Raw genomic sequence first — 15,689 nt, 5'->3', positions numbered from 1 at the left:
CTACAAGTTTTTGAGGTTTATCTGCACCTAAACTTATCAAAGACTTTCTTCTAAATTTAGAAACATTAACTTCAGCAGCCCTGTTACCTAAATTAGCTTGTGAGAAGATTCCTGCATGAGAATGTCTCCTCTTTGCCCAAACATTGGCAAATCTGCTACAAGAAATCCAATGATTATGTTTCTCTGGAGCAGAAAACAGATTTGGACTACATGATGCCCTTCTTGTTATATGTTTCTTTATAAAACTTCCTCTTACATCAACCTGGCTGTCAAAATAGTGATGATCAACTTCCAACCCATGTGCACTGTGTATATTTCTTTTTTCACTGCGTAGCTCTCCCACATTATTCAGGTTACCACACTGTGTCAGGAGTCTGTATGTTTTATTGCTCACATTCCAGATACAATTATCTATTTCTTCATTCTTATTTCTTGAAGCCATTCTAGGAAGGATTCTATTTTTCACATCCAAAATTATTCAAACTGCAATCAGAGAAAATAGTCCTTATACAGAAATACAGAATCTGTACTTCAGAGACATATCCACACACAGGAGTTGCAGTCTCTTAACTGAATGTTAAGACGTCAGGTGCTGCGGTAGCTTCTAAATCAGTGTGCATCAGATAACCTGTCCATAAAAAAAGCATACCTAAAAATATAACTTTCTTCTGAGAATTCATGCTTCAGAGAATTCTGAGAATAATATACTATGACATATAAAAAACAAATTATTCAAGAAGCCCTCACTTTTTAGAACACTATGTCAAAATACAAATGACAATTACTTTTATTTGTGAATCTGTGATGACAAAAGAATTACAAATTTATACCAATAAGTGATATAAGTGGTGTACATTTTCCAAACCCAAGTTCAGTTATTTCATAAATATAGTGTATTCTCTAGGTAGTAGAAATGTTTCCTTTCATGGAGAACTGCAGGTGGTGGGTGGAGAACACATATTATCTTTACGACCATCAGAATCTGTTGTCTACTGCAAACGAAGGCATTTTTAACAATGCTATTACAATGCAGATTTTTTCAGGTGTTGTTTCATTAAATAAACCAAAACACAAAAATACTCTGTACAAGGTATCTATCCAAAGGCCATCTATCAATATATTACTGATATCAAACTAATCAACATATTACACTTAAACTTTTCTGTCAATCTGTCGTCAATTATCCCACTCTTTTAATTCCATGGAACTGATCAGGTACACAATACTTTTCATATCATTACACACATCTTCAAAACCATGTTCAAGTTAATATACATAAATTTCGACAATTACATAGGAGCTTCTTACTTTTTCATTCTCTAGACTAAGTAAACTCATCAAGTGAAACCAAAATCTCTATTCACCACACATTTATACATAAAGTGCTTACTCAGTACCTGATCCTATATCACTCCCCTTGCATCCTTCTCTAAATATCACCTTACCCTACTCAATCAATACTCTTTGCACCTTACCATCTACCTCTAATCCCTGCTCTTTCAACTGCAAAAACTATATCTCTTCTTGACCAACTTCATCCATGTTTCATCATTGTTTATCTATCCATCCAAGGCCAACTATACCGTACTTGTTATCTATCTCTACTGTTCTATCTGTTTGCCTATCCTGATCCATCAATAACTGTCACATTCAGATATGAGAGCTGAGAAAAGTACATCTCCTCCAGCATTTATTTCATTTAAAATTTCTACATTTACCAAAACTTTTAGTGCACCTCCAATTTTTCTCTCTTGTAAGACTCTACTCTCAACCTCAGCTTTCTTAAATTTTACTCTAAAATGCATAATAATCCACAGCTCCCATTTCCTAACCATTCAAACCTACATTACATAACGACATCCTATCACTTTCAAAAACTAGTCTTCCTTTTACTTGGATTAACTATATACCCTATGTACCATCTGCATCCCCTGTGATAGCTTTCACTTTATTTAATCATTTAGCAGTACAGAAGTATCATACCATGTTGGCCTCACAACACATAGTGCCCCATTCATATATCAAGTGTTGGACTCATTTAAAGCTATCTCATCCTTGAAGGAAGGATAAAGTCAGGGAAATATGAGAGTTCCAGTTCTTTTGAACAATAACTAGGTCTAATCCCATTGATATACTGTATTCTAACCACCATCTGCCCCTAGGGGCAGGATAACCTTGTGTGACATCCCCCATTACACACAAGTCCAGAACCAATTGATCTTAACTTATTCTCATGAAATTCCAACCTACACTGCAGGAAATAAAAGAGAACAAAGTGGAGAAGGAGGGGTGGTGAAAAAAGATAGCTTGCTCACAGACCATTTCTGTAGAAAGAAATAACTTCTCATGAGTTCGAAACTCTTTTTCTTCCTGACAGAATTCAACCGGTGAGCATGAAAATCAAGAGCATACCCAAAAGGAATGCTACTTGCTACATTAAAAATCCATGTACTGAACTGTTCACAGCTAAACCCTACACACCTACCAGATCTATCTAAGCATATCCTGACTTTACTGCAGTGGATAAGATTAGTTAGGAACACTAAGTCCTCTATCCCAATGAGTGGCATTCCACACACGAGAAAAAGATTTGTCTCTTGCTACCCAATGGGTACCAGTCTGTGCACTAATGAGTTCTAAACGCCCTGTAGTTTATACTGAGAAAAACATCCTTTTCTATGCTTAACACATCTTTTTCTCTGTTTCATACCAGTTTAGGTAAATATACCAACAGGAAGTGTTCAGACCTAAAAACATAAGAGAATTACTTCCATTTATCTCAGATGGGCACTGAACTCTGAGCTGACGAGCTCTATGTAACTTGTCTGTTTTACTGCTATGGATAGTACATTTTGGCTTTCCTCTACATAATGTGAGGTTGGATGAGGTATAAATTCCTCTTGTTCTAAGAGAGGTTAACCTATCCTAATTGTAATCTGAGGCATAGAAACTGCAGTAATGTTTTAACCATTGGAAGCACCACTGTCATGCAGATCTTTAACAAAGTCTTAGAGTAGGTCTCCTACACATTTGTTTCCGGTAGGAAACTATACTGAGCAAAGAGTTCCACTGCCATATCAAAAATTACTTACACACAAGTAGTGCTCACCAAGACAGACAGAAGTAACCTACCAATTTACAAGTTCCTATGATGCAGTTTTGACTAAAGCAGAACTGGCATGAATTGCTTACCAAAGATCTTGGTCTTTTCATAATGGTGTTCTCTGCTGCCATCCAAAAAATTATACTTGTCTATCTTAAGCTGACCCAGCAATCCCATCAGCACAATCATTAAGTATTCGCTTAAGGTTTCCATTTTGACTTGTATCTTAAATGGCAGAACACTGAACAGCAACTTCATTGGAAATGAAACGTCTGAGGACAATGTGTGGTGTGAGGTGGTTTGATCGAGAAAGTGAAGAAAGGGTAATAAAAAGAGTGTGGTTGAGAGGGCAGAAAAGGGTGTGTTGAAAGGGTTTGGACATATGGAGAGAATGAATGAGGAGAGGTTGACAATGAGAATATCTGTGTCAGAGGTGGAGGAAAGAAGGAGAAGCAGGAGACCAAACTGGAAGTGGAAGGATGAAGTGCAAAAGCTTTTCAGCAATCAGGGCCTGAACATGCAAGGGGGTGAAAGACGTGCACAGAATAGTGAACTGGAATGATGCGGCATACTGAGTCAACCTGCTGTCAATGGGGTGAACTAGGGCATGTGAAAGATCTGGGGTAAACCAATGAAAAGTCTGTGGGGCCTGGATGTGGACAGGGAGCTGTGGTTTCAGTGCATTACACGACAGCTACAGAATGGGCGTGAGCAGACTTGGCCTTTTTTCTTCTGTTTCCTGGTGCTACCTCACAGATGCAGGGGGTGGCGATGCTGTTTCCTGTGAAGTGGGTGGCACCGGGAATGGATAAGGGCTAGCAAGTATGAATATGTATATGCGTATATATGTATGTATATGGAGGAAGTAAAGTGTTTTAGATATCTGGGAGTGGATCTGGCAGCGGATGGAACCATGGAAGCGGAAGTGGATCATAGGGTGGGGGAGGGGGTGAAAATCCTGGAAGCCTTGAAGAATGTGTGGAAGTCGAGAACATTATCTCGGAAAGCAAAAATGGGTATGTTTGAAGGAATAGTGGTTCCAACAATGTTGTATGGTTGCAAGGCATGGGCTATGGATAGAGTTGTGCGCAGGAGGATGGATGTGCTGGAAATGAGATGTTTGAGGGACAATGTGTGGTGTGAGGTGGTTTGATCGAGTAAGTAACGTAAGGGTAAGAGAGATGTGTGGAAATAAAAAGAGCGTGGTTGAGAGAGCAGAAGAGGGTGTTTTGAAATGGTTTGGGCACATGGAGAGAATGAGTGAGGAAAGATTGACCAAGAGGATATATGTGTCGGAGGTGGAGGGAACGAGGAGAAGTGGGAGACCAAATTGGAGGTGGAAAGATGGAGTGAAAAAGATTTTGTGTGATCGGGGCCTGAACATGCAGGAGGGTGAAAGGAGGGCAAGGAATAGAGTGAATTGGATAGATGTGGTATACTGGGGTTGACGTAATGTCAGTGGATTGAATCAGGGCATGTGAAGCGTCTGGGGTAAACCATGGAAAGCTGTGTAGGTATGTATATTTGCGTGTGTGGACGTATGTATATACATGTGTATGGGGGTGGGTCGAGCCATTTCTTTCGTCTGTTTCCTTGCGCTACCTCGTAAACGCGGGAGACAGCGACAAAGCAAAAAAAAAAAAAAATATATACATATATATATATTTTTTTTATACTTTGTCGCTGTCTCCCATATATATATATATATATATATATATATATATATATATATATATATATATATATATATATATATATATATAAATATATATGTATATATCATCCCTGGGGATAGGGGATTAAGAATACTTCCCACGTATTCCCTGCGTGTTGTAGAAGGCGACTAAAAGGGGAGGGAGCGGGGGGCTGGAAATCCTCCCCTCTCGTTTTTCTTTTTTAATTTTCCAAAAGAAGGAACAGAGGGGGGCCAGGTGAGGATATTCCAAAAAAGGCCCAGTCCTCCGTTCTTAACGCTACCTCGCTAACGTGGGAAATGGCGAATAGTTTAAAAGAAAAAAAAAAAAAAAGGAAAAATGTAAGTGCATGTGTATGTATGTATGCTGCTATGTATATGTATGTATGCATATGTGTATGTATGTATATGAGTGGATGGGTCTTTCTTCATCTGTTTCCTGGTGCTATCTCACTAATGGGGGAAACAGTGATCAAGTATAATAAAAAAAATAATAATGTCTGTTAAGCAAACATGAAAAGCATATGCAAGTGTTGATTGATAGGGTGATGAATGGGTCTAAATGCAGAATATGTGAGGAGCAAGGGGGTTTTAAGAAAGGTTAGAAACGTGTGAAACAAAATTTTTTGATAAAAATGAATGCGGAAGGTAAGAAGCAGTGTGCAGTTTTTATGAATCTGGAGAAAGTATATGATGAAAGAGTCAAGTGGAATGCTTTATGGATGTGTTAACGAAAAATGGGATAGGGGAACAAATGTTAGATAGTGTAAAAGCCTTCTATAGAGCAGCAAATGCATGCCTGAGAATGGATGGAGAGTTGAGCAAAAGTTTTGGTATACATGTGTGTGAGGCAAGGCTCTGTGATGGATGAAGTGATATGAGAGGTGAAAGCAAAACTAGTGAAAGGGGGTGTAGTTTGAGTGTGGTGGCAAGGTATAGTGGCTAATGTAAAGCCGGTTAATGGATAATATCATGTTTGCTGAGACTGAAGAGAAACTGCAGGAAATCATTTGTCTTTTACGACATGTGTAAGTATAAACAAATGAAGCTAAATGTGAGTAAAAGTAATGGTATTTGACTGGAAAAAGAGTGAAAGTATAGATTCTGTAAAACCTTATAGAGTGAAAAAAGAAAGTGTACCAAACTGTGTTACAGACACGGGGGGCAACAAGAGGTGAGAGAATCTAAGTATTTAGTAGCTATCTTAGGTAATGTGGTGATATGGAAAGAGAGATAAGGGAGAGAGCAGTACAGGGCAGAAGAGTCATTGGATCCCTTAATAGAATAATGAAGGGTAGAGGCGTAAGTATGGAAGTGAAGCAAACATTAAAGGACAGCATAGCCTTCCCATCCCTGACCAATGCAGCCAAAACAAGGACATCAAATGAGTTACAGAGGTCAAGAAGCCAGGCTGTGGAAACAAACTATTTGAGAGAAGTGTATGAGAGATGTGGTATGGCAGGGAATAGAGGTAGACTGGGTGAAACGTAATACTTTGAGGTGGTTTGGGCATGTGAAAAGAATATATGACTGGGAGTTTACAAGCAAGGTGTATGATAGTAAAATTAAAGGGGTTGGTGTGAGAGGAAGACCACAAGTGACATGGGTAAATACTGTGGAAGAGTACTGGAGGGAGAGAAATGGTGGAGAAATGTGTAAAACAGCATATGTGAGGGAGGCAAGTAAGGACAGAGAGAAGCAGAGACACTTTTACGATGGCCATCCCCTTGATGTGAGTTCCTGGAGGGAAAGGTCATCAGAGATACAGATAAATAGAGAGACAGCAGTACCTTGCTGACACTGCTCTATCAAAGAAGCATGACCGAGCTAACAAAATGAAAAACGTTTCTTCAGAGAAAGGATTCAAACAGCCTAGGACACCTGAGAAGGGGTTCCCTTACAAACCTCTGAAGAAGAATTCAAGAATTCAAAGAGATGCAAATGAACAAAAGACACAGTCCATACTCTAGAGTGTCCTTGAAAAAGGTAACATGGGGGAATCACATCACATGTTATGTTTTAAAACCCTGTAATGGAAGAGAAAATCTCAGATATGTAAAGATAAATAAGAGGATTCTCATGTTCACACATGGAATTCTTTGTGTGATCTGGGAGTTGGAAATAAAGGTCCTCCAGAAAAGACAACCTGAAAAGTAAATACGAAGTGGATCCCAAAACATGTTAAAACTAAAGAGCCTGACAATGGAATTCACAGGTCTTCCAGATCACTTAAGGGATAATCTAGAAAACCTTAAAACAAATAATGTGGAACAGAAGAAAAAAGTTCCATAACCTACTAGTAACTGTCTATGAAAACACATGTCTTATGAAGCAAATGAATATCACTCCTTTTGCAAGTTCGAACCTGGGTCATCTGTGTATCAGCCAGGTAGCATAAATGTCTGGCCACGATGAGCTAAAATATTTACCTCTCTGTAACAATTCTCTGATTCATGGACCCATGATGTGTCATGCATCCTCATGAGTGACGCAACTAACACATACTTGGAAAGGCTTTTAACCCCTTAATGCTACTCAAGTTTTCCTTTCAAACCTTCAAAATTCAATTTCAAGTTTTCTAAAATTGTATCTAAAATCACAATATCAGATATATTCATATAATAATGAAAAAATCACTCTAGAAGCATATTCAACCAACTATTTTCATTACCATAATCTGTTGAAATTTGTAGATGTTTCAGCAAAGGCTAAAAACTGGAAGAGCATGACCTGAGTGTCAGTGAGGTGCCATCTAAATTTTCTATCCTTTTTTTTTCTACCCACAATGAAAAACTGATTATAGATTTATCATTTTTCCATTCTATATAACAGATAATTTCTGGTTATAAATATTAAAATCACTCAATTTCTTTTTATAACAGTGAAACTATAAAAGTTTGTACAATGTCCAGATGCACCAGTCACAGTGTTGTCAAGGTCAGGTGGGGAATGATTACACTGCCTCCACTTCTGCTATAAAACCTTCTGCTTCATATTGGTCAAGTTTCAATGAAGAAAGAGTCAGATGCCCATAAAATCATTCTCTACACAATCTAAAAACATATCAAGTAATTCAGGGTTATCTTCTGCCTGGTCCACTAAATTCAGCCAAAAGCAGCACAATTTCCATCCTACAAGAAAATCATGAAAATGTTCTGTCATTTGCATGGATAGAGGGTGACCGAGTGTGAGGAAAAATATAAACACACAGCCACCACCCTGGCTCAGAACATGGCCTTGAAACAGATGCATGGGTTATATTTATTCTTCCTGCCTTTTCCTTTACTCTTTTAAAATACTGATTCATTGCATCCACTTAATTCTAAGGAATACATAAAACATTGCTCTATCAATATGAAAATCCTACTTCACAAACCTTTTTCTTTTTATCCTTGTGATGTTTATGAGACTTTGCTTTCCTTCTTAGTTTCCGACGATCTTTCTTCTTCCTAAAAAAAGGTATTCTAGTCAGTCCTGCACAGGATTATTATTTTCTGCATAACATTTTTCTGTTTAATCATTAAATCAAAGCAGCATGATACCTGGATAAAGAAAAGTTGGAACAATGCACTAAATACAAATTTTTTTAACTTAAACAACTTTGGCCTTCATTCCTTTTTCTTTTCTGAAGAAAATATCATACATCTCAACTCTAAAACATATAACAAACCTTAGGTCTGGCAAAGCTCTGTATAGTGCATGAAAGTCTGCTCTAAGCTTCTCGCCATCTTTCATGTACAAGCCAACTCGAGCACGCACATTATTCTCTTTTGCAAATATCTTTTCAATCGTTCCCAGGCTTGCTACAGATCCCTCAGATGAGCCTGAGCCATCTGATTTGTCATCTGCAGTCATAGCTGGCCTCACCACTTGTCCACTCTATCAAAATTCTATATGCATCTTAACGTGTCTGAAATATAAAAAAAATAATCTTTTGAGTAAAACAAGATATATATGACAATCAAATATCATAAAATATAAGGATAAGAGAAGCCACATTACTCCTCTCAACTCTAATGCTCTGTGCTTACCACCAATCTCCCATATACCATACCAGGTATAATCAACCTCTGTAATTTGAACATTCCCTTTTGTCCTCCATGCCTTTGTATAATGGCACTACACAGGTATTTTGACAGTCCTATGGCACCTGACCTTGGGCTATACTTATGATGAAAAGCCTAACTAACCAACCAGTAACACTGCCACCCTCTTTCTTAAGAAACTTAACTACAATCCCTTATGCAAGGCTTTCACCACCAACTCGCATTTAACTACACCTATCCCAATGACTCTCTTGCTCTACCACCTTCTCCCAAATACCCCACATCCACCATCCAATCATCTAACACCTTCAATAAACTTCCTTTTTCATTTCTCATGGTAACCAAAATGGCAGGGGTAAAATATGCCCCAATCAAAGGCCATCTCAGGTGAAAGGAATAAAGAGAGAAAAAGAAAGCATCACATAATCAGGGATCTATTAGTGTTTGAAGACCTGACTTTTATGAGTCATAGGTAAAGGGAAAGACAAGAGGAGAAAGAGAATTCCACAGCTTTGCTGTTTAAGGGAAGTAGAAGGTATCACAACAGTCAATCCTCACACAACAGGTCTCCATACAGAAACGGAAACATCAGCCAGGTACATGCCTCAGATCCAAGCCTTAGAAGCAAGGACACAAGCACAGAGCTCAAAACAAAGGTGTCCAAAATGATACATTTAGAACAAAAAGAAAGCTGCAGGATCACAGTATACTGAAGGAGATGGCTGACAGAGGTGATGCCAGGAAAATTACTGAGGCAGAAGACTTCTGATTCCACTCAGGATAATAAAGATATGCATGCAGTATTTCATATGGCAAATAAAACCCTTGTAAATACAATATAGCTGCTCAAGAAAAATATGATGGCACCTAGTCTACACCCCTAATCTTAGGAAGTAAAAACTGTGATGTTGATTAAGTGGGGTTTCCAAGATAGGGTGGAGAAAAAATAATAATGGCACCTATCCAACATCCCTAACTTTTGGGAAGTAAAAATTGTAATGTTGACTAATTGGGGTTTCTAGGATACAGCAGAAACTATGGTTATGCCCAAAATGCTAAAGTTATCATAAGGTTGAACTGCAGTGTTCTGAAATTGAATGGAGGGATATGAATCACTTAAACAAAAATATGGGGAGGAGATATTCAATTTTAGCACCATAATTACTGCTTCCCAATATGAGATACTGCAAAGTTCAAAACTGTTCAGTCCAAGAATGAAAATGAGTATTGGAAGGAGAAGGGCAGGGAAAGTATGTTGAAATGTTTAAGATGTATACATGAGCACAATACCAAGATTAGAAAAATATGATAAGATAACTATAACAAAAAAGGAAGTGAATAGGTACAGAAGAGAACCCTGAGGAACACCACTCCTAATTGGATTAGAAGGGAGAGTCACTCCATCAGTGGATACTTAAGTGGAATACCCAAAGGGAAAACTGTATCAGAGAACAGACAAGTAGGAAAGCTTCAAAAAGGAAGCCTAGAGAGCAAGAGCTTATGCCACATTCTGTCAAAAGCTTTGGAGACACAGAAGGCCAAGACAAAAGTTTCACCGAAAACCCTTCAAATCACTCTCTTTTTCAGCTATTCCTTGGTTACTGCTACTTCCCCATCTGCTCCCATCACTGACACTCCCACCATACAACAAACCATGACGAGGGCTATGAAAATCTGACAAAATTTATGACATATAAAAAAGCTGAAAGATTTGTAACACTCAACCTAAGAAAACATGATAAACTTCATCTAGCCATTTGAGATTCCCAATTTCAATCAAATTATATCAAGAATGTTATCATCTCTTGCAGCCTGCCACATGGTGAAAAAGTGTTCATTGGAAGTGTATGTGTCCAGGCCATTTGGTGAAGAATATGCACAGAATGAATCTGTGCACCAACAGAGAGCACAAAAACAGGATATAAACAGGATATCACGACAACCATCTATTTTTCAAATCCCACTGAATCAAGTGAATGTCAGGTTTCAGGGGAAGCTTATTGAGGCATTTCACACACTGTGCTGAATTCTTAAAGTTTCACCTACTTCTGTATTACTTAACCCAATAATTTTCCTGCTCTTCACCGCCCTCACTTCTACTAATATCGTCATAAAACAAAAAAAACTACCAAACATACTCCATGCTTCACATACTACATGACCTCTTCAAAACAAAATCATTCATGTTCCAAAGCTACTTCTCTGGAACAGCTAACTGAACTTCATGTTCTTTAACTCTTCAACTACTCCAACAGTATATTTACAGTGCCTGGTAAACCTTTCCCTTCATATATTTATGAAATTATATATTCTGCCACAGTTCCAAGGCTACATTCTGGGTTGGGGTATGGGAAGGGGCAATATAGATGCTGAATTCCTTCAGAGCATATATCATCCTCAGTTGCTCTCCTAGCATATGAGAGAGAGAGAGAGAGAGAGAGAGAGAGAGAGAGAGAGAGAGAGAGAGAGAGAGAGAGAGAGAGAGAGAGAGAGAGAGAGAGAGAGAGAGAGAGAGAGAGAGAAGGGGGGTATTACACAGTTTGTGTACATACTGACTACACGGTTAAAAATTTCCCTACTTCTGCTTCAATACATATAGAACATCTCTATAAATGTTACTCATAAAGCTTACGTACATATCATAGTGATTATAACAAAGTAAAAGCAAAATGATAATCATTCCATTAACATATAATGTAAAAAAAATGAAAAAGAAAAATGCCTGGTAACAAAAGTTTACTTTTATCCATTATACTGATGGCAGAACAACTTATCTGATTGTACATGGGTAGGTTTACTTTTATATTGTTTATTTCTTATTCTGGAGGGATAAGAATGCTTTCATATAACTTAAAAAAAAAAGAGAGAGACAGTACTGGAGTGGACAAAAACTCTATCGTGAGGTGAAAGGGTTAAGGACATCACAGAGATAATTGAAGGAAGGGAAAGAAATTCAAAACAAAGGATTTTTAACAATTAGTAGAAGTGACAAGGAAAAAAGTTGATGAGAAATAATAATATTAAGTAACCCTACATCAATCTATAAGATAATGATGGGAAGAGCAGTAAATATGCAGAAAAATATGGAGCTAATTAATGTAACATTAGGTGAAACACCTCTATAAAATAAAAATAAAAAAAAAAACTCACTCAACTTAGCAGTAAAGACACAACCTCATTTCCAATGTTACAGTCAAAACGTATGAGAATATATGGTGTCTGTCGTATCCTGCCATACGCTGGAGAATACTGGCTGGAAGTGGTTCATGTTCTCCATATGTGTTGGTGTGGATGCACAGGAACTCAGCACAATAAACTTCCAACAGTCAGATGAATACACCAGATCACACAAATAATACATATTTCAGTAATCATTGAAGATAAAGGTAAATCTCTATTGCTATAGGCAGCTTAGTCAGATCTTTGATGGGTTCTGTTGATCTCTTACTTTTACATAAACCCTAAGTTTATCCTGATCTTCACAGCCTTCCCTACCATCGTCTTATCTCTCAATTACTCTGTTAATATCACTCTGTCTCATGAGAGGCTTTCTAAACCTATACTAAAAAGGGTTATGGGTCCAATGATATGTTCTCTTTCACCCCAGCAGTTATTTCTGTGGTGCCTCTGAAGTGTGAATCCCACTGAATTTTGACGTATAACTGGGTTAGTGTAGGTATTTTGCTAAGACTACATGAAAGCTGTACCACAAGTCTTTATTCTAGAATTGTGAGCTGCAACTGGTGCCTAAGTGAACTTTGTATGATCCTGATGGAAGCTTTTGACACTTAAGGATTCCAGGTAACTCACTTGCGTTGAACATGAATTAATGAAAGTTACTTCTCCATGGCTAAATGAATCTTCGCAGACCTCATTCCTGATGAATACATCCTCTTATCACGCCTCTAGAGTACAGGAATGACGAATATATACACAGACTTCACACTAGAGTGGCTAGCTCCTGTCCGAGTGTTTTCGTTCAGCAGAAGACATTTCTGCGTTCGATTTGTCGAAGGAAATGACTCGAACTTGATATTCTGCGACATTTTAAGCTTAGATAACGACATTAGCGTTATAATACATGACTATTAACATTTTTCAAAAATAATGAAGAAGTCTGTAAGAATAATTACGGTTTTATACGTACATGATTATATAATGAAGTTATAAATTCAATCATTCGTAGAGTTGATCCATCTGACGCCCAGCGGTGTACGGTCCACCACCACAGAAAACGGGAAGGTAATGTCTCCAGCCCAGGTGACACAGGGGCCAATACTATGGCCACTGACCACACTCATCTTGAAACTTCCAGTAACTTCAGTGAAAGAGGACTCATCATGACTGAATACATTCTTGACACATCATTCTATAAATAAGACTGTGGAATAAAGAAATGCGGTTATCGAGACTCTCACATATCTTTCAGTAATTTCGAGAAAAATAAAGTTAGTTTCTGTTTGGCTGCTGTTTTTTTTTTTTTTTTTTGTATGTTGGACGCTGCATTAAGTCCACTTACGGACAAAATTCCTGATCAAGACTGGGCCGTAATTGAAATAGAGAGAGTAAAATGAAAGGGAGAAAAAAATACACGGGGAAATATTTACGAATTTTGGAAGATGTGACAAACCTGTCTTGCAATGTGCCAGGTCATAGTTTTTGGGAAAGACATGAGAAGGCACTGAGTTCCAAAGCTTCGAAGTGTGGGGGAAAGAAATAGTTATCAAAACGGCCCACCCCTGAGTTGACGACGGCCACAAACTAATCATGTGATACAGCAGTTTGCCGAGTATTGCCTAGTCTAGCTAGAGGTGGGGGCCAACTCTCAGAAGCAGAAACTAAAGTAATACCTATGGAAGAGGGAAAGAGAACCAACATTACGTAGGAGGGTAAGAGGGTCAAGTTTGGAAGTTAGCCTTAACTTTGTCAAGTAATGAGACACAGCTAGAACCACAGCAGGCGCATTCTCATTGACATATACAAATCAAACTTATGTAAAGAAAAAGCAGGCCACTAATGCTAGTCTTTTAACCATTACGAGAGAGGTAAGTACTTTTTTTATGTTAGATAAGACGGAACGGGCAACATGAATGCCATCTCATGATATATATATATATATATATATATATATATATATATATATATATATATATATATATATATATATAAATATCACAGCGCAAGCCAGTTATCCAATGCATAGACTAACAAAGGAGATGATGAACAGCTAAGTTGACTGTGGACCGAGTTCCGGTACGTGGCTTCCAACCTATGCTATCGACCCTGGGGTGTCCCGTGAATGCATTACGGTCAACAATGGTAACCGTTACACCTCGTTACACCTGATGGTGTGTACGAAGGGCATTTGTGGGTCAGACAACCTAAGACGGAGTGTGGGAAATGACAACTCGGGTCCATCAGCATCTCGGCGGACACGCCCACAGCACAGACAACGTGGGTCAGGGTCAAATAAGGTGGACACAGCCGCCATAAATCTGTTCTGTATGTGCCAGAGGACAGTGTAGGTCAGCTGTATGGCGTCACCAGTAGTGTGTCCTGCAGCGTGACACAGGGTGCTGCTGCTTGTAGTGTGTCCTGCAGCGTGACACAGGGTGTTGCAAATACTTAAAAGGCTGTGATCAGGTCACCCGTCGCTCCTCTCTCTTCCAAAATGGGTATATTGAAATCCTTTAGCCTTTCCTGTAACTTGTTCCATCCCGCGCTCCAGCATCATCATGAACCTAAATAAGCAGGAATATTCCACATGGTACCTACCACTGGATGTGGTGAAGGAAGCTGCGAGTGGTGGTTGATGGGAGAGGGAGGTTGGTGGACATGGAAGAGGTTGGTGGAACGAATGGGAAAGGTGAGTGGTAAATGATTATGGTGATCAATGGATTAGAGAGACGGGTCGTGACTATGGAAGAGGTGGGTGGTGGTGATAATGAAGGGGGGTGATTGGTGACGGGAGCAGCAGATGGTGATGAAGAGGTGGGTGATGTGGGTAGTGAGAGTGGGAAGGGCGCCTGGTGATGATGTGAGAAGAAGTGGGAGGTGACGATGATGATGATGGGAGAGGAGGGTGGTAACAATGATGGAAGAGGTGGGTGGTGATGGTGAAGGGAGAGTTGGGTGGTGGTGATGGTGTGGGTGTGGTGATGGTGAAGGGAGAGTTGGGTGGTGGTGATGGTGTGTGTGTGGTGATGATGGTGGGAGAATTAGGATGTGAGTGGTGATCATGAAGGATGTGAGTGGTGATCATGAAGAATGTGAGTGGTGATCATGAAGGATGTGAGTGGTGATCATGAAGGATGTGAGTGGTGATCATGAAGGATGTGAGTGGTGATCATGAAGATGTGAGTGGTGATCATGAGGGATGTGAGTGGTGATCATGAGGGATGTGAGTGGTGATCATGAGGGATGTGAGTGGTGATCATGAGGGATGTGAGTGATCACGAAGGATGTGAGTGATCATGAAGGATGTGAGCGGTGATCATGAAGGATGTGAGTGGTGATCATGAAGGATATGAGTGGTGATCATGAAGGATGTGAGTGGTGATCATGAGGGATGTGAGTGATCACGAAGGATGTGAGTGATCATGAAGGATGTGAGTGATCATGAAGGATGTGAGTGGTGATCATGAAGGATGTGAGTGATCATGAAGGATGTGAGTGATCACGAAGGATGTGAGTGATCACGAAGGATGTGAGTGATCATGAAGGATGTGAGTGATCATGAAGGATGTGAGTGATCACGAAGGATGTGAGTGATCACGAAGGATGTGAGTGATCATGAAGGATGTGAGTGATCATGAAGGATGTGAGTGATCATGAAGTATGTGAGTGG

General features: G+C 39.1%; 1 protein-coding gene across 3 annotated transcripts in view; it reads right to left on the bottom strand.

Annotated features, from left to right (window-relative positions):
- Positions 1-13,139, bottom strand: part of hiw (MYC binding protein highwire) — a 443,394-nt gene extending 430,255 nt beyond the window's left edge. For 2 of the 3 annotated variants that reach the window (XM_071673951.1, XM_071673953.1), the window contains exons 1-3: positions 12,653-12,825; positions 8,467-8,706; positions 8,173-8,245 (exon numbers count right to left, since the gene is read on the bottom strand). In XM_071673951.1, the coding sequence (XP_071530052.1) occupies positions 8,173-8,245; positions 8,467-8,651 (258 nt within the window). In that variant the 5' untranslated portion in view covers positions 8,652-8,706; positions 12,653-12,825. Of the gene's footprint in view, positions 1-8,172; positions 8,246-8,466; positions 8,707-12,652; positions 12,826-12,989 lie in introns of those variants that run through there. The other variant, XM_071673952.1, reaches the window with a different exon arrangement.
- Positions 13,140-15,689: the final 2,550 nt, after the last annotated feature.

The sequence above is a fragment of the Panulirus ornatus genome, chromosome 19 (genome assembly GCF_036320965.1).
Source record: "Panulirus ornatus isolate Po-2019 chromosome 19, ASM3632096v1, whole genome shotgun sequence".
Taxonomy (NCBI): domain Eukaryota; kingdom Metazoa; phylum Arthropoda; class Malacostraca; order Decapoda; family Palinuridae; genus Panulirus; species Panulirus ornatus.
The sequence above is the reverse complement of the archived record's forward strand: the minus strand, read 5'-3'. Positions and strand labels throughout refer to the sequence as shown.